Genomic DNA, 27,272 nt, shown 5'->3' with positions numbered 1-27,272 from the left:
CGGCTCCTAATTTTCGATTTCCTCGGCAATTCCCTTCTCTTAACACCACTTTTTCCAAACGGACAGCCAAAAAGCAGTGCTTTTTACAATTTTTTCGTTGTTTAAGCTGTTTTTCATATTTTTTCAAACGCCGGCCATTGTTTCGCTCGCAAATTTTCAAATTTTCAAATTTTGTTGCGACATCCAAGGCTCGCATTTGATTGGCTATCTACGAGTTTTTTTGATTATTGACCAATCAGAATGTCTGAGTTGTTTCTCTCTTTGCACTGAATTAACCCTCTCCTGCACTGAATTAACTCTCTTCTGCACTGAATTACCTGAAAAGTGCATTTGTTATAACCAATCAAAACTGAGTAATTTTTCCATGTATATTATTAATGAGGTAATCAGTCAATGAGGGGAAAGTATTCGTCACATGCATGAATCCAGATACTCGATAAAAACAGTATTTCGCACAAGCATGAATCTGGATATACAGTGAAAATGCATATATGCGTTTTTATTGGAGGTCTAGATTCATGCATAGCATGAAATGCAAATAAGAAAAACTACATAAACGGTTGATTTGGGAACGCTTGATTGATTTGGGAGCAGTTAACCTTCCTCTTCACCGCCTTTTGGAACACGAAAACGGTTAACTGCGTCACTTTCTGTCATAATCAAGCTCTGACTAGTCACGGAGATATAAACTAAATGAGCGAAATTACCATAAACTAAGCATACACTTTGAATTTCTCGAAGAAACCCCAAAGAGACGACAGCTGAATAATAGCTGATAATAATGTTCAAAATTATGTAAACAATGAAAAGAACGTAACAATAGTGTTACGATTTAGGCGGTAAATTACTATAGGCAGTTTAAGAAGAAATCTAAAAAACTCGTGCTTTAAGTTTGGTATCCAAACATCTCGGAAGAAATACAAGCACTCTGCTGAAGCGGCCTCAGGCTTTCATTTGTTGCTCGATATTTGGCTACCACGATCAAACCCTCGCACTCGTTTTTCATATACTTCCTAAAATACCGCGTAAAAAAACTTCCGAACAACAGCGCGACTTTATCCCGCCATTTCTATTTTAAGAGTTTGGCGTCTCTCTTGCTAAGTTTTTGTTTTTGTTCGACAGCTTATCCTCTTTTGGCTATTCAGACAGGAAATATAACATTTTATCGAATTACAGTCGTGTTTAACTTCAAAAACCCCCGCTTACGAGAGTGAGTGAGTAGGAAAGGAAATCAAGCAGACCGGAACTATTTCTGAAAAGGAATGGCCTAACCTATACTACAACATAAAAAAATCAAGCCACTGCGATTGCATAAACTCTGTTGAGTCAATGTATAAGAAAGCAAAGGGATCATCGGTAATTAACGGAAGATATGATTCTTGTAGAGGTAATATAAATATGCTTTCGTTCAAGTACAAGCACTAAACGGTAGTGGAACTTGGAATATTTATGTACACTCGAGTCACGCAACAGCAGCTGTAATGTTGCAACTGTGAGTGTTCGTTAAAGAAAGCTTCAATAAAGATCGCTTTCTTTGCCTTGTAATCAGTAGAATGAAAAGCACCACTATCAAAGACAGGGTGTAAGGTTCTTTCAGCACTTTGACGATTAGTTTAAAATTTTAACTCTTTCAATCCCCAACCAAACAGGACCTTACAGGACGGACGAGAATATTTGATCGTCTAGGCGGGATGAAAAACAACTTTCATGCAAACCACAAACCTTGCTTAGCCAGAGGAGTTCTTCGGAATCATAAGTTGATGTGTTTCACAAGGGATGCAAGAAAGACTACGTGGGCGGAGCTTTTATCACTTTCATTTACATGTCAGTTGCAATTAGTTAACGGCTCATTAAGATCGCTCACTTAATAACCACCGCCCGAACTTTCAGGTCCACGCCGTTTCCGCCAAAGTTTTTTAAGAAAAGAAGTACTTTTCTTTTCTCTTTTTCTCACTTAAGTGCACATCTGAAGACAGCTTAATCATTTATTTTTCTCTGTCTTCTAAATAATGCCTTCAGGCTCGCCATACTAATTTGCTTCTCATAAAGAAAAAAGTCACTGGCCGATAAAAATTGTTGGTGGTAATACATCTTAGTTATATCGAAGTTTACATGGCAACCAGGTAGACAACCAAACATGGTATTGATGCTACTCTGGTTTAAAGATTTAATGAATGTAACCGAGAAGTTACAATTCATAGACTTAACGTTTCGACACTTCTGTCTAGTGCCTTCATCAGGGGTGATCTAAACGGTGCTACACTGAGGTCATTTTATACGCTCACTAATTAGCTGCCCTTTTTTCTGACGATGTGTAAATAGCCGTCAGGAAGTAAGCCGCCATCATCTGGAGTTAAAGGAACGTGGGCGGAGTTGATATGCCAAGCTTCCAAACAAAAGCACTCTTGGTAACGCCGATTAGTGGTGATAATTTGAGACTTATCGGACCCAATTGTAGGGTTGGTTAGTCATGTGTGCTCCGATAAAGCTGAATTCTCTTTTTTGCAAAAGAAGACCGCATTTGATGCTCTTTCAAACGTGTACCAAACTGACGTTTGGTCCGTAAGATATACTCGTTATCACAGTCATTGCACGGAATAGAATAAATTGCGTCGGTTCGTTGTTCTTTCGTGACAGGATCCTTAGGTTGGACAAAAATATGCCCTTAAGTCTGAGGTCTATCGCGGCTAGCTCATCGCCCCACGAGTGAACAACTAGGAGCTTGCTCTGATATCCTTTCCGATGTGTTCAGTGCAAGGCCACATCAGTCAACACAGCCGAGTATTGGTGCTGTCACCTCGAGCAATCTTTACTTTTCTGTGAATTCGGCTGTCGTTCATTCATAAAAAAAGCCTTAAGCAGTTTTTTTTCTTAAACATCTCGCGTTTTTTCATGAGCTGCAATTGAAGACTACACTTCTTTCGGGCTTTAGCCGCTTCCTACGTGCTTCTCGATAGCACAGAGCGCAGTCAAGGCTTCTCTATTTGTTAAAAAGAGATGCTAAGCACTAATGACTCACCGATCCGAGTGACTTCCGAGTTTTCGAAGCCTTTACAGTGGTCCAAAGACGTCGAAAGTCAAAAATTATGTTCGAAGAGTTTTAGATATTATTTCCTCAATTTGATACCGTCTCTGAGAAAAAAACTAAACTTCTTTAACTCCTAAAAAGTTACAAAAGATTAAAAGCAAGTCAAGCTGTTTCATTGTCATCCATTACCATTAAGCTGTTACCGCCATCGCGAGTCAATTTCTTCAAGAAGGTTTTGAAGGATTAGAAACGCCTATTTCCTGACGTTTTTTGCCAGTAACGAGTTCTTCAGAGTGCGGGAAAGGACCAGAAAGGGTATAACACCGCCACCATCTCCTGTTCATTCCAGAGTTAAAATTGGTGTGGAAGTGACTATGGCCATTCTTGTTTGCCTCACAGCCATGTTCGGTAACTTGCTTGTTGTTTATGTTCATGCCGCTGTGGTGTTAATACATTTTACGTCATTTGCGACTGAGTTGTTCACACAGAGCTTTGAATTTGCTCTCGTTTTATCTAAAGAATTAGTGAAAAGTAAGCCACCTCAAAGTCTTCCAATCTAAATTTAGATTGCAAAATTAGACATTGAAACATCTCTACAAAATTCGTGTTCAATTGTGAGAATGATTTACGGAAAACAATTCATGGTAAAATGTATAATCATATATTTTTTTGTCTTAAAATGTTTCCCCGCCACTTAGCCTAATCTATACGCTGATCTGAATCACACCGAACTGATCTAAAGTCTCTAATCGGCTTCATCAACGGAAAAAATTGGAGACAGTAACTCTAAATACTGAATTAAAAATCACACGATGATAACCTTAATTTATTTTTTTTTAACCAGTGCTGTTTTATTCTTCGACATAATTATTATATGAGTTTTTATGGAAAAAATTATATTTTTAAATTAATTTGACTTTTTGTCCTTTTGTAATCTGCTACATCTTTCAAATGAACAATAGTGACAAAAACTTCCGTAAAACAGATCTCAAAAATCCCACGATTGATGAAAAGGGGAATTATCACAAAGCCAATCAGATCGCATATATTCCTGTGGGCTCGGTGCATGATTATCAAAACGGATTCAACGATAAGTATCTAATATATTTTCCATTTATTTTTTTCCGAATGCTCAGATGTTATTTCAAAAGGCGACGAACACCCACAGGTTTTTGAAATGTTAAAATCTGTAGTTTCCTTTCAATCGTATTTGTTCTACTTCGGTGCCACTTTTTTATTTGCAGCAAAAGGGAAAGGCAAAAACATAGGTGTCGTGGACAAGCTTATAGCGAATCGAAACTTCAGCGGATACCCCGAGTGTGTGATAAAAGGTGAGTGTGTACTAGAAACATGAGTGAAAATCGTGCGGTGAAGCTGCAGCAAAATTTAGTTCATCTTCTTACCTCACAAGATGAGAGCAGACGATTTCTTGAAATCGTGCGGTGTAGCTGCAGCAAAATTTAGTTCATCTTGTCACCACACAAGATGAGATTAGACCATTCCTTAGGATCTGAATGTCGGTTGGCTCCTTCAAATAATTTGATTAGCTGTAGATCTAGCACATTTAACGTTCTTTACACAAAAACTGTCAGTTATTTATTTTCTGTGTTTGGAGAATTTTTCAAAAGTTCGTTATTATAATTTCAGTTTTCTTCGTCAGGGAAAAAACATGTTTCAGCCACCTTCGCAGTACTCTGTTGCGCGCTCCAGAACTGAAATTGGTGTCGAAGTCTCTTTGGCAATTCTCGTTTGCCTCTCAGCCATGTTGGGTAACCTGCTCGTTGTGTATGTCATTAATAGAGACTCCAGGCTTCAGAACGTTACCAACACCTTTATTCATAGTTTGGCATTGACTGATATCGCTATGGCCACAATATACATGCCATTCTGGATAGCGAGCCTGTTTGCGGGAACTTGGATCTTCAGTCAAAAGTGGTGTGAGGTGACAGGATCGATAATGTCAATATTGGCTCATACCTCCATATTAACACTAGGATTGATAGCGTTTAACCGATACATCAAAGTCGTAAAACCCACCCTGTACAGAAAAGTATTTCCCAGTAAAAAGGCAGCTAAGCTTTATTGCGCTTTCGTTTGGCTGGTTTCCATTCTTCTCACCATACCTTTTCTTGGGGGATGGGTGGGGATATCATATCGCACTAAACTGGGTATTTGCACCGTAGAGTCCAAGACATACATTAAAGGCGTTGTGGGAGTGTTTATGAACGGAGTTATGATTCTAATATTCTACTGCTACTTCAAAATCTACAAAGCTGTGAAGGGAAGCACAGCAAATATAAACACGCATGCTAAAGGAAATGGAGTCGTCACTTCAAATGATCACCCCGCTAACCGTTCCAATAATACTAACGTAAAAGTTCTAAAGACATACTTTGCTGTGGCTTGTTTCTTTGTCATTACATGGTGTCCAGTCTCCATCGTCGCTGTCACAGGGACTTCAAGGTTTGATGTTGATCAAAAGATCTACACTGCAAGTGTTTTCTTGATGTTCTCGAGCAGTCTGGTAAATCCGTTTATCTTCGGCTTTATGAATCCGCAGTTTAAACTGGTTTTTAAGAAGGTACTTAAATGCGGTGGCCATAGAAATGGAAACATAGATCTGAATCAAACTGGGAATGGAGTAAGAGACGGGCTAGCAGGAGAAGTAAAAATCGCCGCATAGATGAAAACAGTGATTGGTTTGGACAACACTTATCTAAGCAATTACTGCGACTTAAGTTTTCAAGTTTTCAGGTCAATTTCAAGCTTTATTATATCCATTTTGAACCCACTGGTGATCCTTCGAGTCTGATTGGCTCTTATTGGTACACGAATCGAACCATCTATTGCTTTAGATCGCATTTTTTTCCCTAGTCAATGAGGAAGCTTTTTGGAAATACGACAATCTATTAACTGCTTAAAAAAAACAATCAATTTGAAGGAAAACGAAAAACAACTTTTGCAACTTTCTTCAAATCAGCTCAAAAAACTCAAAATGATAGCAATAAATATTTTTGCGGCCTACGGAAACCAAATCTTTAGAAATTAACTTGCCTTATCGAAAATTCATTTTGTTCTGTTTTAACTTGCCTAGAGAATATGGATATAATTTAGCATGTTAGAACCCTACAGTCTAAAAGGGCATAACCACTTCGAGCTTTTATTGATCTGCATTTGACATCTCCTTGGCTATATTAGAAGTAGTAAAATTTTGCATCGCAAAAGGAACTTTTCTATGAGGCGAGGAAAATCGGCCAAAACTGTGCCCAATTTCCTTTCCCCTCGAAATGTAAGGTAAATAGGTTTTCCAAAATCATAGGTAGTTACCTGGTGTTTCACGTGCATAATGCATCCCCTTCACTCTTTGCATCATGTAATTACAGAACGTTAGTTAAAAACTCTTCAGCGAACCGAATCGGAAAAGAATTTTTAAGTCATACACTGTTGGCATGAGAATATATGATTAGCTTCGGACCTTAAACTTTTCGTTTTGTCAAAAACAAAACCCTTTTTTAGTTTTGATAACCGGCCCCGTCGGTTGTGATTCGCGTAATAAAGCTTGTGAAACAAAACATAAACTTTTGTAAACTTTAATTTTTCGCTAAAATTGAAGTACATTGTAATAGCAGTATAGATGGAGCTCTAAAAAACGCTCACAAGAAAGTGAGTACTTCAAATGATCAACGATAACTTGAGATAGCGATGACACGATAAAAGTATACCATCCAATTTATTAGTGCTCTTCGACAGGCCTCTTGCATCCTTCACAAATAACATCATCCACATCGATCGCCCAAACAATTACAAGACAAGACTCGAAGTCGTTTGTACAATCTTTGCTTTTTGAAAATAACTTCTTTCCTCACACCACACAACAATTTTAAGACTTTGCCGCTTCCATCTTAGTTACAGAGGGAAAAATGACGAGAAAAGTTGTCTCAAATACTGGATCCATTGTTGTTTTCCGACGTATTTTTCTGCTTCTTTTCTTTCGCGATTCTTGAGCGGAAAACCGACGCAGGCGCATACCAGCGGTTTCTCGCATCAAACTAAAATTTACAGAACATACGCAACAAAATGCCCCTCTGCTGCTCGGTTGTCGACGCTTAAAATTCTACGTTTCTGATCAGACTGCCGGGCACGGTCTCGAGTAGACTAAATGCCCGGCAGTTAGAAATATTCACCAAAATAACATCTGAGATTCTTTAGAAGTTTCTCTCTGTTGAAATTCTGTGATAATTTGTGACTTCTGTGCAATTAGTCTCTCTGGGACAGTGCCCAGCTGCGCTGCACATTTAGCCGCAGAGTTGATTCTTCGAGACAACAGCACTAGGCATCCCACATTCCCGATTCGAAACGCGTTGCAGCTGTAAAGGGAAAACTGAATTTTAAAATTTTAGCCACTTGGGCCATTCTCTTGATGTCAATATTGCCTAAAAATGTTGTTTAACAGAAGTTTTTGTTTGACAGTTTTCAGACTTTTCAACACAACGCTACACAATCATCTAGTAAAATACGGTTCAAGTAAGATGAGTCTAAAGCGCAGGTCGCCTCCAAATCTCGGGCCATTCTCTTGATGTCAATATGCTTGACGTGCTTTTTTTTATCTTCTTTTTCATTTTTTTTAAGGGCGAATCTACGGGCTACGGGAGGCAATCACTGGGGCAGTTTGAGCGAATGAATTCCCATCATCTTGCTCGTAACCGTTAATATAGAATGGAACATTTCCACTTTTTTCTGTTATGAGACTGGGGTATTCTAACTGATTTGAACAAAAACCTGCAAAAAGACTTTTGGTACTCCATTTCACGGAGGAAGGGTAATATTACTTTGTTCCGACAACGTCTTCTCCTTCAGCGAATAAAAATGACTGCCATTTGAGTCTTAAATTATCATACTCCAGAAGATCTCTACAGCAAAAAGTGCGAGATCGAAGAAACAAACAAACAAACAAAAACAAAAAACAAGATAAATGTTATAGCTAGTGAACGACTGAAAATGGATTTGTGGTCTTTGCAGATGCCAAACTTTGTAGCATTTTCTCACGGTTTTTAGTCCACCCCAATAAAGCGACATTTCAATATATTGTCGCTCAACATAGTTTTGGCCTGTTGTGAGGATTCTGTCCAAATGCACATTTATTAAGGTAATCAAGAATTTGTTTGAAAATTAAAACTGTGTCTTCTGCCACATTCAGGGACACATTAAACTGCCATTGTTCTGGAAGTACTGATTGTTTTAGAAAATGGTGTTTTCCTTGCGCTATGTACTTTTTGGAACAATACCAACCTTGGTATAGAGAAACAGTACAGTCTCGACTTCTAGCTCATTCGCTGCACTTATTCGTGAGCTATCGAGTTTAACACTTGAAGAGAAATTCCATATCTAAACGAGCCCATGTTTTATTCTCTATTTATCACAAGCGGGGCAAAATTACTCAATGCTGATTGACTGAAACAGAGGGCATTTTTCCTCGTAACGTTTGAAAACACGCCTGAAATTAATCCTGAATTGCCCTCGGGTCATACATGTAAAAAACAAGTCTTGATACCAAGAACACCTTACACAAAAAGCGTAGGCAAAATGGAGAACAAGTGATTTTGACGACGTTGAATTCTAGTGAAAGTACACTGACAATTTGCAGTGCCCACGTATTACAGGCTTTGCAGTGCCGACGTATTATAATTCGGCTTGCAATTAATCTTTGGATGATTCCTTCAAAGAGATTGTGTGACATTTTTATGAATTCCCTAAGAATGATGTGCTACCTGTGAATACCAATGTGGAACCAACAGACTGCAGCCCTGTTGTGGCTGCTTTTACTCTGCGCCAGTTCACACTATGAAACTATGCAGGTAGGCCGTTTCTCACGCTTCGTTTCCCCTACTTCAAAGGAATCAAACATGACCGTTCAAAATGGAAGATTTTTAAAGCTTTCACAACACAGATGTTACGCCTCTTTCTACGGTTTCTTAACCCTACTTCATATGAATCGTACGTAGCCTTTCAACGTGAAGCATTTTTAATCATCTCTCAAGGCTGTTTGAATCTTAAGATGTCAGGCCTCTTTCATGCTTTCATTCCTTTACTTCAAATGAATCAAACCTACAAATCACAGCCTTTAAAAGTGAAGTATTTTTAAATCCTCTCACAAGACAGTCTCAATCTTCAGATGAGCACAAAGAAGATGATTACCACCTCACGTGCTCAGAAAGAGCGGATGGAAGGCAGGAAAAGAGAGATCTTTCGATCACTGAAAAGGATTACGATCTAACAAGTCTCATCTTTAAATCTTTAATTTTCTTTCGCTATTTGCAGTTTTATTGCAGTTTCCAAAAAACTAATTTTGAACTGAGGGCTATAAAACATAGAACTTGTCTTTTTTGAATGACAATAACTTCTTACGAAAGAATTTTTTATCCGGAGCCTTAACGACTGATGATTAATCAGTTTATGTTATTTTACTACAAGGAGGTCAGGTGGATACTGCCTCATCGCTTGACTGCTTTTGACAAGGTCTGAACCATGGATGTAAAACGAAACAAGTATGTTTTATTAATTATCGTGCGTTTTATTTTTATATTTCTTGAGACGAACTTGCAAGGAAGATAGGAGGACTGTTTTGTTATTGTTTAGTGGTTAATTCGTTTGTTAGTCCACGTTTTCCTTACTTCACTGTCGTTTCGATCATTTCATCATTTATTAATTTACTTACTTACCTATTTACTTTGTAGGCGTTAAGGCGCTATATCAATATAGGTCTATTACCTTTTTTTGCCAGGGAACTGATTTCTTCATTTTTTGCTGTTCGTACATTTACAAATAATTGGTCAGAAGAATAATAAATGATGGCCGTGACACAATACAGAAGAAACTATTTTTAGAGTAAGAGAATATCACGTCAAACAAATGATGATGTTTTGGAGAAATCAAACATGTCTGTTTATTTGTTTAATTTAGATAACACAAGGAATATCGGGTCACATTGAGCCATTTCTGACAACAGATGAGACGCGGTACAATGAACTCGCGATTTGTATGGATTTTAAAACGGTTGGTAACACAACTGGGTTTGGTGACGAGAAAACAAAAAAAAATTAGTTGAATAAAAAAAGCGCTCGTTGATACCTTGGGGATTAAGAGTGCCGATTTGAAAGACAAATTTCTGTTCTAGAGTTTTGCGGCTTTCCGAACTCCCTAGACGTAGAGAAAGGTCGCAAACTGCAATATGCTGTTTAGAATGATTAGGGAGATTAAAGAGTCAAATTAGTGGTGGTTACGAAAAGATAGTACCAGTCTCTGATTCGTTTTAAAGTAATTTCAAGTTTTTAAGAATGATATATCTAACTGCGTGGTTGTGTGAGGGTGAAATGTGAGAATGAATGGAATGCGATCAGTACTTTCCTTCTGAGCCGTTTGTAGTACTGACTGTCAATCAATTGTGAGCGCGTCCAATGAAAACAGATTAACCATTAGTCAGTCAGGTACCCTTAGTCACGTCAATCTCTTGTAACGGCACCAAAAGCTTGTTTGTCCGCCACGGTGACTCAACACAACAACCTTTGATAGTTTGGCAATAGGAGCTTTTGGCATACACCACAAATGATGGCGAGAGGGTTAAAATCCTCAAATTGCTTCTTTTATTTTTCTGTATTTACACTTCCACTCGCAAGTAAGTCTAACGGCTTCCATTTTTTATTTTAACGTGTCGTTCACGTTCTCTAGACAACGCAAAGCTGATTTAGTGATTTCACGTTGTAATTTTGCAGAGGACGCAGAGAAATATACAGAAATTTATGACGCACGTGCACAGCCATTGTTCTGCTTATTAAACCGTTTGTTCAGTGACGTTCCCGTTGCCATTGCAGTTGTGGTTTTCTTAAGCTCTCTATTATATAGGAATGCGAATACCCTACGTCAGCTACGTGCCCCAGCACGAATGAATTGCCAAGATAATCGCCGAAGGTTTTCATTTTTAATTTAGAAAATTTATAAAAAGATCGTAAAGTTTCCTGATTCACCCATAGTTCTAATTCAATTGAATAAGTAGACCTTTGATAAAATGATCAGAGAGTTTGTCTTTGGAGTATCAGCGCCTCTTCAAAGGCATGGAAATTGTCACACAAAGGCACGAGTTGTAGGTGTAACGCGAGCGTGAAAGAATGCACGCGCAAGAAGGGCGCTCGTTTTATTATTATTATTATTATTATTATTATTATTATCGTTGTCATTGTTATTATTATTATTTTATGATTATTACTCTTATTGATAATTGTAGGTGCTATGTCTAAGCATAGGGTAAAATATGGACTGGACCATTGGACCCTTGGACTATTTTTTTGGACTATTTTTTAGATCATTTTTTTGGACCACTTTTTGGACCATTTATTGTTTCGTTTTTTTGGACCATTTTTTTTAGACCATTTTATCGCGGAGCTGCTATACATTTCTATATTTCAGTTCTTCCTATTCCGTATGCACAGATGGAGGAAAAAATTTTCTCACAATGTTCGACAAGCCGAATCTTTTGCAAGAAGTTACCATTCACGAGTAGCGCTATAAATATCAGTTTCGACAGCACTTGACCTTATAATAACAAAACGTGAGCAAGAATCTCTTCCTCCAAATAGTATCACTTCAGCCGCTAATATTAATGCATACTACTGAACACTCGTTCAAGAGAAAAAAAAATAGAAAAACGGAAGAGTGGGCGTGCTCCACGAAAACTCCCGCGCGATAGCAAAACTCTTAACTCGTGCACACTGTTCGTAACTTTGGGAACAGTCATTTTCTTTAAACAATAAATAGAAAATGAGTTATCTTCATGGAACGAGTAGTGATCGAAAATCATCGAACGTAAAGTCAATACGGCATTGAAATTGTTTGAATAGCAGACCATTCGATTGGTCCGGCCAAGACTCATACAACCAGTCAATTGTTTCATTGGGCTTGCACGGTAAACATTGATCTTCCGATTTGCAGAGGATTTTCATTTATCTAACAGGTAAGACTGTTTATATTGATAAATAACCGAGAGTGAGGTCCTTACGGAAAAATCTCAAATCGAGGCCTTGCGATGTTAACTCAGCGATAGCGGGGTCATTACGGTGAAGCCTCAGTTTTGGGAGTTTCCTGCTACAACGAATAAACGGTCGAGGTTAATAAGTCGTTTGTTACGTGGATAATGAAAAACGTTTCTGGAGAAAGAGAAAATCAATTCAAACCAAGGGTCAAACTGCTTAAGTGAAATAAGTAAACTGTGGCGTTTTCCAGCTAAAAATAGGAAACAAAATTATCGACAAAAACAAAACAAAACAAAAATTATTTACATTCGAGACAAAAACGTCCATCTTCCAAACCTCACTGTAAAAAAGAATTGGTTAATGGCATTTCAATGGCATCGTTTTACAAACCTTTTACCTTTTTTTTTCTTTGATATAAGCTTGTGTATATTTTTTATTGTTTCCTTCGTCCTCCCCGGCACAATCTAGGAGGAAGTTTAACACAGTAGCTTCGCTGTTCTCCTGAAATTTTAGCTGCAGCGAATAGAATTGACTCTCCTTTGGTGTTAATAGGCCTTCATCGTTTTCTCTGGTTGAATTTTCAAAAGAAGAGAGCCTAATTTTGTTCTTCCCAATTTGTACAGTAATCGACTTCCTGCCATTACGGCAGCGTAATGCCCTGCTCTGCTCCCGCCTCACACCCACTCTCAGAGCGCTTTCTTTTTTACTTTTGCAAGTATAAAGTGGGAATTACAAGGCAAATGATGACAGCTGAATTGCGATCCGTGGCTGGTCTTGGTTGGCCCTCAGGTGTATACGATCAAAACGGAAATGAATGCATGAACTCGGTTCTACAACGAGAGAAACAACTCACAGGGTAAATTAAGTTTTCTATTCCCGAATTTGCAAGGCTGCTGCAAACGGTGGTCAAAAGACAGGAAAAGAGGAGGATCTAACATTTGTTGGGCTCAGAGAGCTGAAAATGGATAAAAACTACGTGGAAGAGTGAATGAAGAAGTCCTTCTATTACAGGAAGACAAGAGCGCAACAAGAAGCCGCACTTTAAAAAAAATGTCATAATCTGCCAGTAACGACAGTTGACGTTATTCCTATCGACCTGGAACACACAAATGTCACCGCTGAGTTTGCCATTATCCGGGTTCCCTTCAGTATTCTAGCACGTATGTACCAATGTGCATCGTTGATTTTGGCGCGCAATGAAGAAAATATTCATCCCAATCCTAGAAGAGTGGACAACCTGCCACGTTATGTGGCAAACGAGGCTATTGATGCTGCATCATATGCAGTTTGCAGGAAACGTTCCGTGCGACATGGAACATATTATTTGTGCAGCGCCACTTGCATCGATTTTAAAGCTTATGACATTTGTGCTCATACTTTAGCTGTGGCTGAAATGGATTGTTCATTGACTGAGTTAATTCATTGTTACAAGGCAACGAAGCAAAGACCTCCCAATGTGGATGCCTTGATTCAAATGAACCTTCCTTCTGGGCGTGGTTCAAAAAAGACCGAGGCAACACAAAGAAGGAAACGTGCTACAAATTAAAAAAAAAAAAGGAAGTTGTGGAGAGTTATACTGACACCTCTCCAACTGACCATTCAGCATCGAATCCGGTGTCGACTTAAGTAAGATCTCCAGGAAACAGAGGCACAAAGAGAGAAGCAGAGAAGACAACAACACAAAAAGATACCGAAGGACCTCAGGTATGTACATATTGTGAGAATCATTCACAGTTAAGGTAGTGTGTAACGCGTGATTCTTTTACCTCGGTTTTAAATCGGTGTTAGGTTTCAATTTTTTTGTGCGATTATGCGGCCAACCGTTCGATTTTTTAGATAGACTCACTCGCTATTATCGTGGTAAATTCCCGCTATAAATTAGCTCTGTCTAAGTCGTTCTATTTCACTGACTTGTGAGCTAATTGGGTTCAACGAAATAAACAAAACTCTATCAAATAAAGCTTTTGGTAATATTGCGCGGCGAGTTGGAAAAAAAAAGTACTCCTAATCAGAGAACCTTTCATTTGTAGAAATGACCTGCGAGACGTGAGGTTTATTAAGATGTAGCATCTGGCGAGACTGTCGGCTCGTTGCAAATCATACTGGTTCCCATGAAGCCACCGAATAATCTTAGCTGTTAACTAGAACGCCACTTTCACTCATATGTTTCATTCTATCTGCAGAATAAAAGCCCTAAGACATCAACGTCGACAGTTCAAGAAGGTAGTTCCAGTTGAGCCTTCTTAAAAGGTGCAGCTCTCTAGTGAGAAGGTGTAAGGGTGTAAGGGTGTCTTGAAACTGAGACGTGGTGAAGGCTTTTTTATTCCCAACCTACCAGAAGATCTCGTCATAATATCAAGCTCAAGACCGGCCTACTGGCAGAATGGAGAGCAAAGGACTGGACAATTAGGAAACGTATACTTTCATTGCAAGGTTGAGTGCGTCCCAAAACTGCAGCCCCAATTTATTTCCTCCTCGGTGATAATTCCGGAGGCCGTTAAGCGTGAATTATTCGAGGCCCATCGAAATCATATACAGAAAGAGCTAGCTCTCTAGAGTAAAAATGGGAAAACAGAGCCAAACTCAGGAAATGATAACTCTTACCGGCATTTATTAATATGTAACATTTACTGTTTTGTTTGATAACACGCAAACACAACGAAAGGTGATATAACAGGTGTAGACAGAAAAGTTATCGTTGCCCATTTCCACCGCAGCACACACACTTTAACTCTATTTGTGCAATTCGGTTTTTTTCTATTTTTGCATAATATTTTGATTTGGCCAGCAGTTAGCAGACACTTATCAACTCTGACTGTTTCAGAAATTGGAAAGTTTTCTCTCGAGTCTTTGAGAAATATCGAAGTCGTTTTGTCATTGTCTCTGAGAGGGCTTACTGTAATTTGCGAACCGAACAAAATGAAAAAGTGTTATTTATGAGATTAACTCAAATCGAAAATTATCCAGCGCTGAAGCTGTGCTGTGCGAAGTGAATTGAGTGACATGACACTCAAGCGTGTGTTCATTGTATCTAAATTCGCATTGTATTCGCATTCGCGAGTAAGAGCTACATTAACCAGTAGCGTTTACCATTACAACCACCTCCCACTCCTCCATGCGTAGTAATAGTTTCTCTCTCTCTCTCTCTCTCTCTCTCTCTCTCTCTCTCTCTCTCCCCCCTCCCTGGTTAATAACACTCTGCCTCCCACCCCTCCCTCAGTACTGATAGACTGCATCCCATCCCTCCTTAAGTAGTATCGGTGTGCTTCCCCTCCCATAATGGTAAAAAAAAAAAATGGTCCAAAAAACGGTTCAAAAAATGGTCCACAAAACAGTCCACAAAATAGTCCACTCCATCTTTTACCCTATGCCATCTATCTAAGTCTAAAGAGGAAGATTAATTCCTCAACATAGGGAAGACTAGAAGAGTAACCAGCTAGTTTTCACTGTAGTTTACAATTATTTACCAGGCTCCGGTTGGATGAGATACACCAAGCCGGCGCTAAATAAATAGAAATTTTAATCAAAGCGACCGCGGAGAAATATCGAGCATGATCGTGACCTTAATTATTTGCTAAAAATATTGCTCTTATCTAAGCTTGGGATTTTGTGGCGTAGTAAATGAAATTATGAGCTAAAAAGTTTTTACTTGTGTCATTAAATTAGAAAGTATACTATGAAATTTAGCTTCACCTTCCTCTATTTTGATGTAGTTAGGCGTGGTGTGATTCAATTATACATTCAATCTTTTTTTTAGTAGAAAATTTAGGTGAATAGTGTTATCATCTTTCTCATATGCAGTGTGCCTGGTGACGTTTCCAACTTCCTATAGAGGAAGAAAAGCGACAGGAGTTCTGGGTTCTTCGTTCAACTTCACATGGACCTTTCGTGGAAATGTTAAAAGTTTTGAATGGGGCACAGAGAAGAGTGTCAATAACTTCGATGAAGTGCTGGTTTCTATAGACAATTCCAACTCTGTTAATACCATCGGAAGGTCCTCTCGATACCATGGGCGTGTGAGCGGAGTCTGGGACGGTAAAAACCCAGGACAAGTCACCTTTATACTGAACTCGATTAACATGGGAGACGAAAGGAGATATGCATGCAGGCTCAGACCAGTGAGCTTGTTTGATTCGTATGCCTTTGATAATGTTCAGCTGCTTTTATCTGTGGGTAAGAAAACAACGCTTTTTTCCCTTTGCTTATTTTTTTGGTAGAGACTGAGCTTCAATGTCAATCAAACTCGCCGAGTAATGCGTTTATTACAACAAAAGGTACAAGTCATGTAAGTCAAACTCTCATTAAGGTGATGGCTTTAAAGGCTAACGTTAAAAAAATCTGGCCATTTTGCCTCTACCAGTTAATTTCTCTCCGTTTCGGTTCAGGGAAAATTTTGAGGTTAACTTTTTTCACGAATTACGGTTAAAATTTGTCAACTGTTACTGCCAACGGCTAAATTTTTTTCCCCTTTCAAGGCCAACGGTTAACTCCATTGAGACTCTCATGTAGCGTCATTGAATACTGAAAATTAAGTTTAAATTAAGCCAGTGGTTTACTTATCAGAGGGCAATTCTATTTATTTTGTTAGTCAGCTTTTGGGTTAATTTGGCAGAGCAAAAACAGTATCTAGAAACAAAAGATCGTTTAAAAAGTTGTTTAAAACAACTCAAGCATTATTCGCGAACATTTATAAAGGCGTTCGTATACAAATTCAAATGGATTCGTTAAACGATGATATATAAATAACCTGTTTTAATCGGGCATTTAGGGCAATAGGCTTCATTTGGACTTGGTTTACGTAAAGCCCTTTTCATGGCTCTTTCTCGAGTTATACGAGTGAGCAGTTGCATAGTCACTGTTAGCTAACCAACTAGAACGAACATAAGGGACATTTCCAGTTTCTCGCTTGATGACTGTCATCTATCATGTCTAACGCTTCAACTTAACTATTAAAAGTCGAAATACTTGCCAAGGCTATTGTATCCTAATTTAAGTCAGTTGCAATGCATTTTCGCTCTGACTAAGAGCTAACGCTCGAAAGCGTCAGCTTTGAAACCCTTTAGGGTGGCCAATTAACGTTATAAACTCAGTTCATAGTACCAAATTTCCCTGTTATACTTTCCCACCGACGCAGTACCACAGGTCTTTTGAAACTTACCCCCTCGATCCATTACATTTTCTGTTACGTTACAGCTAAACCAACACTTGACGGAGGGCAAACACAGTTTATGGCCAGAGGCAGTCAAATGTATCTGACCTGTCGGTACAGCCCTTCGCCTCTGATTTCTAAGGTGCAGTGGATTAAAGATGGAATTGTGATTGCACAAAACACAAGCGTTATAATTAAAGACCCTCGGATGAATATCACATTCTACAACGAGAGCCAAACACAGTTGTCGATCAAGACAGCTACCACAAAGGATGCTGGGAAGTACATATGTAATGTAACATATGGTAGTGATAGTACATCGGAAACGAAGATAGTTTTCATTGGAAGTGAGTGCGTTTTGATACAATTAAGGTTCATTACATTTGCTAATGATTACATTAACAGAAAAGTCTGTTTGGTCATTAGAGCAAGAAAATCCATACCTGCGCGCGCATATTTGCGTTTTGTTTCTCCGTTGTTTCTCCAAACTTAAGTGCAGGATATTTCCTAATTCACTTGTCAGCTGTTGTCTAACCCGTCCTTCACATGTTTCAAGTGTCAAAAATTTGATAGTAAATGGTTAGTTTTGCGGCATAGGGGACTTTTCGAACAGGAGAAAGGGAATCCAAGAAATTCCACTAAATTTTGTTTAGTTGCTTTGGTTATTGTACGTTAGTTATATTTCTGTTGTGGAGGACATGAAGACTGGTGAAAGTTAAGCGTGTTAGCCCTTCGTCAGGGCTAACGCTCGAAACGTCAGCTTTTTTACCCTTTACGGTGGCTAATTTACGTTTTCAACCCAGTTGTCAACACTAAATTACCTGCTATACTCTACTACCGACGCAGCACCACAGTTTCTTTCGAAACTTACCCCCTTTATGTATGTATGTATCCGAGTTGCTGTGTCGTCAGAGTAATTTCTCGCGAAACATATCAAACATTATTTATTCAGGTCATTTGTGACCGAGAATAGAAGAAAACTTTGGTTCCAATGTGTATTCGACATATACTCCTGGATGCACTAGGAATGAGCTAAGAAAGAAAGCAAGGATCAATTTAAATAATAAATTTGGGAATGTACGACTGAATACTATTGGTAACCTAGACAATTGAAACTCAGCAGAATTTAATTTGCTTTTTTCTTCAAGCCAGTAGTTACAATCATTGGTGATCTAGGAAAGTGGGCAGAGCGGCAGCCTGTTGCAGTGATAAGAGTGCTCGCCTTCCACCTCTTTAGCCAGGGTTAGATTCCCAGACCTGGCGTCACATGTGGGTGGAGTTTTTTTTCGGTTCTCGTCCTTGCTCCGAGGGTTTTTCTCCGGGTACTACGGTTTCGTCCCTCGAAAAAAAAACAACATTCCAAATTCCGATTCGACCTAAAAACACTGGTCAGGAATAGCCACCTCGTGGAATGTCCATTGCTAAATTATTGTTATTATAATCACTTTTATAATTATCAGTAAGTTTATAGCTAGGGGGGATGATGTTGAGTTAACATGTCCTTATGGCGGTTCAATTTGCGTTTCAGCAAAGCCAGAAGTTGCAATTGCTGGTGATCAAGAGAAGTTTATAGCTGAAGGCGACGATGTCGAGTTAACATGTCGGTATAACGCTTCATCACCAGTGTCTCAAGTACAGTGGATTAAAAACGGAACAGTGATGGCGACAAATACGTCTATTCTGATAAGTGACGCACGAGTAACTGTTCCTCATTACAATGAAAGTCAAGCGTCGCTGTCAATCACTGCGGCTACCCTAGAGGACAGTGGAAACTATACCTGCAGTGTTACCAATCATGTTGATAGTACGTTGGTTACGACAGTGATTTTGATTGAAGGTGTGTAACTGATGTCAATGTTATCGAAGCTCAAGTCAATAGAAAGCTCCGATGTTCTAAAACCCATATAAATTTCAGGAACCAAACCTAAGAAAAACATCCTCAATTTAGTTTACGTTAGGCTAAATAAAGGTAGTGCACTGATCGAAATCTCTGATATTTCCCTGCTTTATCTGGGAATATATGCAATGCTATAAATAAGTAAGCAAAATCATAAGTAAGGATGATAATAACAACGATGATGACGATAATACAAACAATAATAATATTGACAATAACAACAGTAATAATTAATGATGATACTAATAATTAATAATGATAATTGATAATATCAATCATTAGTAATGATAATAATAATTATTATTATTAATAATAAAGTAGTAGAATAACAACTCTGACAATAAAATATGTATCATAAATTACCTTCAAAAGACTTTAGTTCCTTATAAAAATTACTTTGGCGTTGAGCAACTTTTGGGAAAGTCAGTCCATGCTAATTCACTATAGAGCTATGAATGTTGGACGTAAACTTATAGCCTGCTTCTTCTTCTCGTTATTTTTTGTCTCTATGCAGGTAAACCTTCCATCACCACTTTTCCACAAAGTGTTACTATCATAGAAGGAGGAAATGTGACTTTACAATGTAATACTACTGGAGGACCGTCGCTAAACATATCATGGAGCTTCAAGGGATCTGTGATAATGACAAACGCAGGGTTGGGAAATATTCTCGCATTGAAATTGGTGAATGTGAACAGAAGTGCTGGTGGAGATTACCGGTGTGATGTGAGGAGCAGGGTTGGGACAAACACCTCTACCTCTACGCTTAACGTGTATTGTGAGTACATATATTTTATTAAAAGTTTTTGTATTACTGCACCAGGTTGTGTAGTATTACTGAGTTATATCGTATTTTGATAAGGCCGCAAGGTGAGTCAAAATACAAACAACAACTAAAAAAAAATACTATTCTATAAAATTAGAATAGTATTTCTATAGAGTAAATATACTATAAAAAATCGGTGCCAAGACTCGGCTCTTTAAGATCACTCTGATTAACTGTTGTCCTTTCTACATGAGTGAGTTGTGTCAAAGAGTTATCCAGATCATAAACTCAAAGATTTACTGGCGGATCTCTTGAATCTGTGAGAAGTTTTCAATACAGAAAAATGTTTTTTCGTCTTGTCACGAGCGTAGGAAAAACAAAAATTTTTGAGTCCCCATGAGAAATCGAACCTCAGACCTTCGGATTCCGTGCTCCGATGCTCTAACCACTGAGCTACAGAGACTCCACAGTGAGCGAGGAGTCCCTGTGGCTCAGTGGCTGGAGCATCGAAGCGCGGAATCCGAAGGTCTGAGGTTCGATTTCTCCCTAGTCACTCGTTAAGAAAAAGTGATATTATTTGTCATTCAATAATTTTTATTTCTTCACAAGTTGCGCCCGAAATCCTCAACCAGCCTCCAGTGAACATTACTCGGCACACTATGGAAGGAAACAAATACTTGGTATTTAGCTGTACAATTGTGGGAAACCCTCCACCTCTTGTTTATTGGACAAAAAATGGTTTGACATTGAACGTGACAACAAATCCACGACTAAGTGCAGTCTCATGGAACTCCATTTACAGCTTGAATATCATCAATGTCAGTCGATCAGACGCAGGCCAATATAGATGTATGGCTATCAACAGTGTCGGAATCTCAACATCTCTTGGGGAGACTCTTAAAGTATTGTGTGAGTACTTCCACATTTAAATAGATTTGATCATATACCATAAAAAAAACCCTTAACTTAAACTTCATAATTGAATTTTTATATTTGAGGATAAATAATCAGTAACGTCCATAACTATATATACTAAAATAGCGTTCAAAGTGCGCTCTGATTGGCTACTCAAACTGCAAATATCCCTTATGCAATTCACCTCCGAGTAACTCGTGCGGGATTTGCGCCCGAAAATATTATAATCGTTGCAGGAATAAATGAGTTGAATTCATCTATTTGCACTATATTATCCCACTGTTTTAGCATATACTAAAACAACTATTCACCTCAGTGTCGGTCGCTACCAGTGGAGAAATATCCGCAACAAACCATCTCTACTTCGGTGAATAGTTAACCCTTTCACTGCCAGTAGTGACCAAGAATGAATTTCTCCTCACAATATCTATATCATCTCAAGTAGGCAAGTAATGAGAATATAGAAAAATACCAAATTCTCCACACTAAAATTATAAGCAATGTATGGCAGGCAGTAATGAGAATTACTAAAGAGATCACGGGAGTGAAAGGGTTAACTAACAGAAATATTTAGAGGTCTAAAGTGACTTTAAAAAAACAACATTACTGTTTGGCGAACCACCTTGTAGCTTCGCTCTTAAAATTCAAGTAGTGAAAATCAATATTTTATCATTCTGACTTCAGATATTTCCACGACCACTTTTCATCCTCAGAATGTCATTGCAAAAGAAAGGGGTAATGAAAGTTAGATAGGAACTAGGTTTAACTAGTGGCTAACAGATAAAATTCCTGATATTTGTTTTGTTTTTTTTTTTGTTCCCTTAATAGTGGAATTTCTTTGATTTAAAAAAAATCCAGTGGACTATCTAAAAACCATTCTTTTAACCCGTTAGCTACACCCAGCCCACCAAAATATGTGAGAGTTGTATCAAAGAGTTCAAGAGTCGTAAATATCTCCTGGACAGCTGGCTTTGATGGAAACAGTGCTATTACAAACTACAAGATAGAGATCAGTGCGCACGATCAGACGTCATTCAGAGATGTGTTATGCCAAGGATCTCTCTCAAGAAGTTCCTGTGTGATATCCAGCTCCTTTACAAGGGCTTCTCTTAATGGCCTTCTTCCCTGGACAACATACTTTGTTAGGGTGTTTGCGAGCAACGTGGTTGGCTTAAGTGTTAGCAGCTCCTTATTGAATGTTACCACAAATGAAGAAGGTAAAAAAGACTCTAAGTTAAGTGAATATGGAAGTGATCCTGTAAACACTACTAAAGTATTAGTGAAAGTGAGGGCTAAGGTTTTATTTGGAACCAACATAATGACCACCTCCCAATTGGCCTGTTAACTCAATTGGGATAGCACTGTACCTACATGTATCGCAGAGGTCATAAGTTCAAATCCCGTAGGGGCCTGAATTTTCTTCAGGCCTTATTTTCACTACTACTTACGTCATAGTGTTCATAACTGCGAGGATCGCTTCCATATTCATTTCTTCAATCGCAGTTCACATCTATGATTTTCATATATTTACAGTCATTTAGTTTATGTATGTTTGCACAAAGGTCATGGCATATAGAATTTACGCAGGTCTATAGAGAATGAGCCAAATATGATTTCGGTTAGGTAAAACGATTCTGCTCATAGGTAAAACGAGTCATTTTTGCAGTGTCGTCATTGTTCAATAAACATTACGCCTTTGTTTACCTCAGAGCCTTCTGCAGCTCCTACGAATGTGAGAGGACATAACACAAGCTCAACCAGCATCTTAGTGGAGTGGGGTGATGTTCCAGCTGCTAATCAGAATGGTATCATTTTAACTTGCACGATTACCTATTCTGAGGATGACAACGGCAGTAAAACGGTGGACTATACAGATCATCAATTGTATCTGACTGGTCTGAGAGAGTATGTCAACTACAGCATTACAGTGTTCGCATCTACGGCGAAAGGAAATGGGCCGTACAGTAATCCTATTTTTGTTATCACCGATCAGGACCGTGAGTGTTTTGTTTAATCTAGAACTTTAATCTAGAAGAACTGATAGGTTTAAAAGAATATGTATACAACACCATAGCAATATTCGCATCTATTGAAAAAGGGAGGGGACCTGACAGCTATTCCATATCCGTCCACACAGATCAGGATAGTAAGTTACTGCAGCATTTTCATTTGTAACAAATAGTGTGTTTGGAATGCTGCCACTGTATACTTTTTATTATGGTAAAAATTGGATTAAATTTTACATTTTCTAAATCAAAAAAACACTTGCACGAGCTTGAACTATTTCACAAAGAAAAGAGGTAGTAGTTCATCACTACGCTAATAATAATAATATAATAATAATAATAATAATAATAATATAATAATATAATAATAATTATTATTATATTATTATATTATTATTATTATATTATTATTATTATTATTATTATCATCACTACGCTAATCCAGAGGTAACGTCCCACTGGGTTACTCAGGAACTGAGGTGTAAGCAAAAACGAAGATCAGAACTAACAGAAGTGGCGCATTCTTTTAGTTTCTAAATATTTAAACCTCTTATCTGCTCCTTCCTTTTGCTGCCATTATTCTCTTTTCTCAATCATAAAAAAAGATCGATAGACCAGAGTTGGTCAAATTTTTTTTTTAAAGATTAAAAAACCTTGTCCTAGGCAATTACTAAAATCATTTTTACCTGCACAATCTATTGCACTAAATGATCTAATATGTCTAACTTTAGAGCCGTCTGCTTCTCCTGCAAACGTGACAGGATACTCCAGCTCGACCAGCATGATCTTAGTTACGTGGGATGAGGTTCCAGCTGATGACCAAAAGGTGTTATTACAGGCTACACCATAATCTATTACCCACTGACACAGAATCATAGTGGCCCGGAAGTCAGGAAAATAGATTCCTCTCAACATCGAATAGACCTAACAGGTCTATTAGCGTCGGTCAATTACAGCATCAGAGTGTTTGCATCCACTGTTAAAGGAGATGGACCAAGTAGTAATCCCATAGTTGTCACCACTTTGCACGCTAGTAGTAAGTACAATTAAATCAGGCTGATAGAAAACATGATATCTTTAAGCAAAATCGATGCTCCTAAGAATGTAATTTCTTTTTCAATTTCGTTACGAGTTTTTTCGATACACAGGCCCACCTAGGATCACCATTCATCCCGTGTCCAAGACCAAAACAGAGGGAAAAGATGTGACTTTATCTTGTTACGCTGACGGAAATCCAGAACCGACAATATCATGGACTAAAGATGGATCTCCTATACGAGACAATCCCAGGATACGTTTCTCATTAGACAACAATAAGATAACAATATTGGATTTGAGAAGAACAGACAGCGGACAATACCGATGCGTGCCATTCAACAGACTGGGGAATGAATCCTCTAGGATTGCTTCACTGAATATCCAATGTAATATCATTGCTCTTGTCAAGTAACTAACATAGTTAGGCTGTGTCTCGACGTACTTCTTTCTCTCGCTCTTTGCTTCTTTCTTAATCTGTCTTTTTCGGGCCAAAAGCGATGCTTCAGTGAACTTGACTTATCTGATTTTAATGAGTACCCTCTAATGCCAAAGAACTGTAATTAGTGAAGAGAATACTAGCTAGGAGTTACAAAATGGTGGTTTGCCTGGTTATAACAGTGCATGTAAACAATCTTGACATTATCGTTACACTACTTTTAGAACAGAAACATTCATGGTGCTTATTTTCGGGGACAATTTTGTAAGAATTAATGAAGAGCAGGTACATTTGGGAAAAATTTGAGTTTATGTATTCATTTGTATTTTTTCTTTTACATTATCAGTTGCACCTGAAATATCCAAAAATCCAAAGGACGCCACGAAGAAGCAAGGACAAGAGGTGATGTTTAGCTGTTCAGCAATGGGGAACCCTCAACCAATATTTTATTGGACAAAAGATGGAGTAAGAATGAATGTCGAGGACAATCCACGGTTCAATGTATCTTCAACAAGTGTCAGTCACAGTTTGACAATTAAGGATGTCGGCCAATCAGATGTAGGAAAATATAGATGTGTTGCTGAAAACAGTGTGGACAGTTCTGTTTCATCTGCAGCGACCTTGACGGTAGCATGTAAGGTTTTAGTTTGTCGCTTGATTTATGACCGTTATACATTTAGACTCTTGGCATGCCTTGTTCCTCGTAGAACGCGTTCGAATTTTATGACAATATTATTCATTCACACGTTCTGTTACAAACCCTTAACGACCCGAATTTTCATTGCGAAATTTCGGCTGCGTTATATTTCATTCCCTATTTGAATTTTTGGCCGAAAAGAAATTCAAAAGGTCTAAATTTCACGAAATAAATCGCAGCATGAAGTTTTATGTTGTGATTTATTTAGAAAAGTGCAATGCAGATTTTTTGTTACAAAATCTGTCTTGTTATTTATTGAAATTATCAGCTCTGATTTTAGCTATCAAATCTGAATTGTGCACACAAGCTCCAAGCTGGCAACTCACTGACATTAAAAAAATTATTGTCAGGCTGGATTGCCATATTGACTGGGTTCTCCACGGGAATTTTCCCTTTGGAAAGTACGAGTGCGTCTCGGGAAATTTCAATTCTGGATTTACGGCAGTATACAGTTTTTAGTTTATAAAAATTTTAATTGTTAACCTTATCTTTTCTATGTTTCCTCAATCAAACGCGCAGTAGTAGTAATAGGGGCCGGTATACGGACTGACCAATCAAAATCGAGTATTGATATCACGTAGTACAAATGGACCAGTCAGAGAGCTGGATTTTTCACATTCCATTCTGATGACGTCACAAGAACTGCGAGCTATTGATGACGAGTTTAGCGTGTGTGGGGAAAAAAACCGTTTGCAAGCGTCGGCCATTTACTCGTGCGGCAGGTTTGCTCGTAACGATGTCAGTGTATTTTATTTTAACCTGTTTATTATTTCCTTTTGTTTCGTTTATAATTTTGTTGGCACTATGCTAATATTACAAACGAGGATGTTTTCAGAGGAGGTAGAATGCTGGGGGATTGTGAGGGTAAGATGAGATTATATTTTTTACGCGTGTGTTTGCGATAAGATGACGAAATGAAACGTGTAATTTTTTTTTGTTTTTTAGCGAGTGAAATGGATGTCATTGACGATAGGATTGTTTAAAAGTGAAGCGAATAATACAAGAAGGTAAAATTTAGTTTTTATTATAAGATGACATAAACAAAAAATTTTTTTTAATGTGCGAATTTTTTGTTTGTTTTTAGTGAATGAAGTCGATGTCAAAGCGCCGTTGATATTTATTTTGTTTTATTATTTTAATTCAATGTAAAAAAATGTTATTATGTGTTAAAACAAGTTTTGTTGGATTGAAGAAAATTGTTTTTTTTGATGAGTCCTTTTATGAGGTTGTTTTGTTGTTGATTCAGTTTTTTTCTTGCACGTGGTTGCTTCGGTTCTTGTAGGGTTGTGCAATGTCTTGTCTGATTTGAGGATTTTTTTATTCATTTGTTGATTTTTTCAATGACTTGATGAAATACAATCACGGATTTTTTCCCCGTGGTTTTTTTTTGTGAGATTTTCTGTGTCTTGTTTCTTTAAGATGAGGAAGGTTTTTTTGTTGAATGAATTGGATTGTTTGTTGATTGAGTTTTAGGAGAATTTGTTTTTTTTTTATTCCAATTTTTTTTGAATGGGATTAAAAAAAAATTTTATAGTATGAAAGAGGTTTTTTATATGTCTTTTTTCATTTATCGTAAACATGGATGAGGAACGAATGTCAAGGCCAATATGCAAATTTTTTTCAGCGCGTGGAGAGATTTCATGTGACAAGAAGAAAAATTATAAATGAGAAAAAAATGAATGATGCACAAACACCATGCGGTAAGTTCATATATATCGCACTCCAATCTTTTTTTTCCGTTTTTTTCATAGTCGTACACGAGCGACACTAAATGAGCATTCTTTCCTTAAGTTATTGAAGATCAAGAATGCACAATTTGTGTGACTGATTGCCCTGAGCAGGAAAAAACGCCTTGCTGCAAGAAGACGACCACACTAATTGTTTAATGAAGTGGTACCAGTCCCAACAAGAAAAACATTTATGGCCCTCATGTCCACATTGTAGAGCAGATCCCCCATCGACAGTGTTGGAAGCCTTACTCGGAGTCCATCCATCACCACCGACACCATTCCATTGGGAGACAGCTCAAAATCATATTGAATATTGGAACTATACATGGGATGAAAGTATTCCCATTGAAAGAGAGGTTTTTTGTTGCATGGAACGGATAGTGGATTGTATCTGGTCACGTTTCATCGATATGAGAATCGAAGAGTATCGAGGTTCTTGGCTCAGAACAAACGTGAAGCCATCGAAGCCATTCGAAGGTTTCGATTTGTGTTGGAAAATTTACTTGACTCTTTGTGATTTTAATAAAAAATATTGAAAGTCGCCCGTGCGTAACATCATTTCTTTGTAGTTGATTAGTTTCAAACGG

General features: G+C 38.0%; 1 protein-coding gene, 1 long non-coding RNA gene and 1 pseudogene across 2 annotated transcripts; all 3 read left to right on the top strand.

The window, feature by feature from the left end:
* The first annotated feature begins 4,697 nt into the window (after positions 1–4,697).
* On the top strand, positions 4,698–5,711 carry LOC131783728 (melanopsin-A-like). The gene has a single exon (XM_059100495.2). The coding sequence runs from the start codon at positions 4,698–4,700 to the stop codon at positions 5,709–5,711; it is 1,014 nt and encodes a 337-aa protein (XP_058956478.2).
* Positions 5,712–10,542: 4,831 nt separating this feature from the next.
* LOC131783729 (cell adhesion molecule DSCAM-like) lies at positions 10,543–25,229 on the top strand (annotated as a pseudogene).
* On the top strand, positions 25,230–27,187 carry LOC131783750 (uncharacterized). Its single transcript, XR_010715867.1, has 4 exons — positions 25,230–25,819; positions 25,901–25,962; positions 26,580–26,655; positions 26,747–27,187. It is a non-coding gene; the product is annotated as an uncharacterized lncRNA (long non-coding RNA).
* Positions 27,188–27,272: the final 85 nt, after the last annotated feature.

Source organism: Pocillopora verrucosa, chromosome 12 (assembly GCF_036669915.1).
Source record: "Pocillopora verrucosa isolate sample1 chromosome 12, ASM3666991v2, whole genome shotgun sequence".
NCBI lineage: Eukaryota > Metazoa > Cnidaria > Anthozoa > Scleractinia > Pocilloporidae > Pocillopora > Pocillopora verrucosa.
This window is presented reverse-complemented; position numbering and strand designations above follow the sequence as displayed.

Excerpts from the sequence above, each read along its gene's own strand:
- LOC131783728 (XM_059100495.2), top strand. The coding sequence starts at position 4,698 with ATGTTTCAGCCACCTTCGCAGTACTCTGTTGCGCGCTCCAGAACTGAA.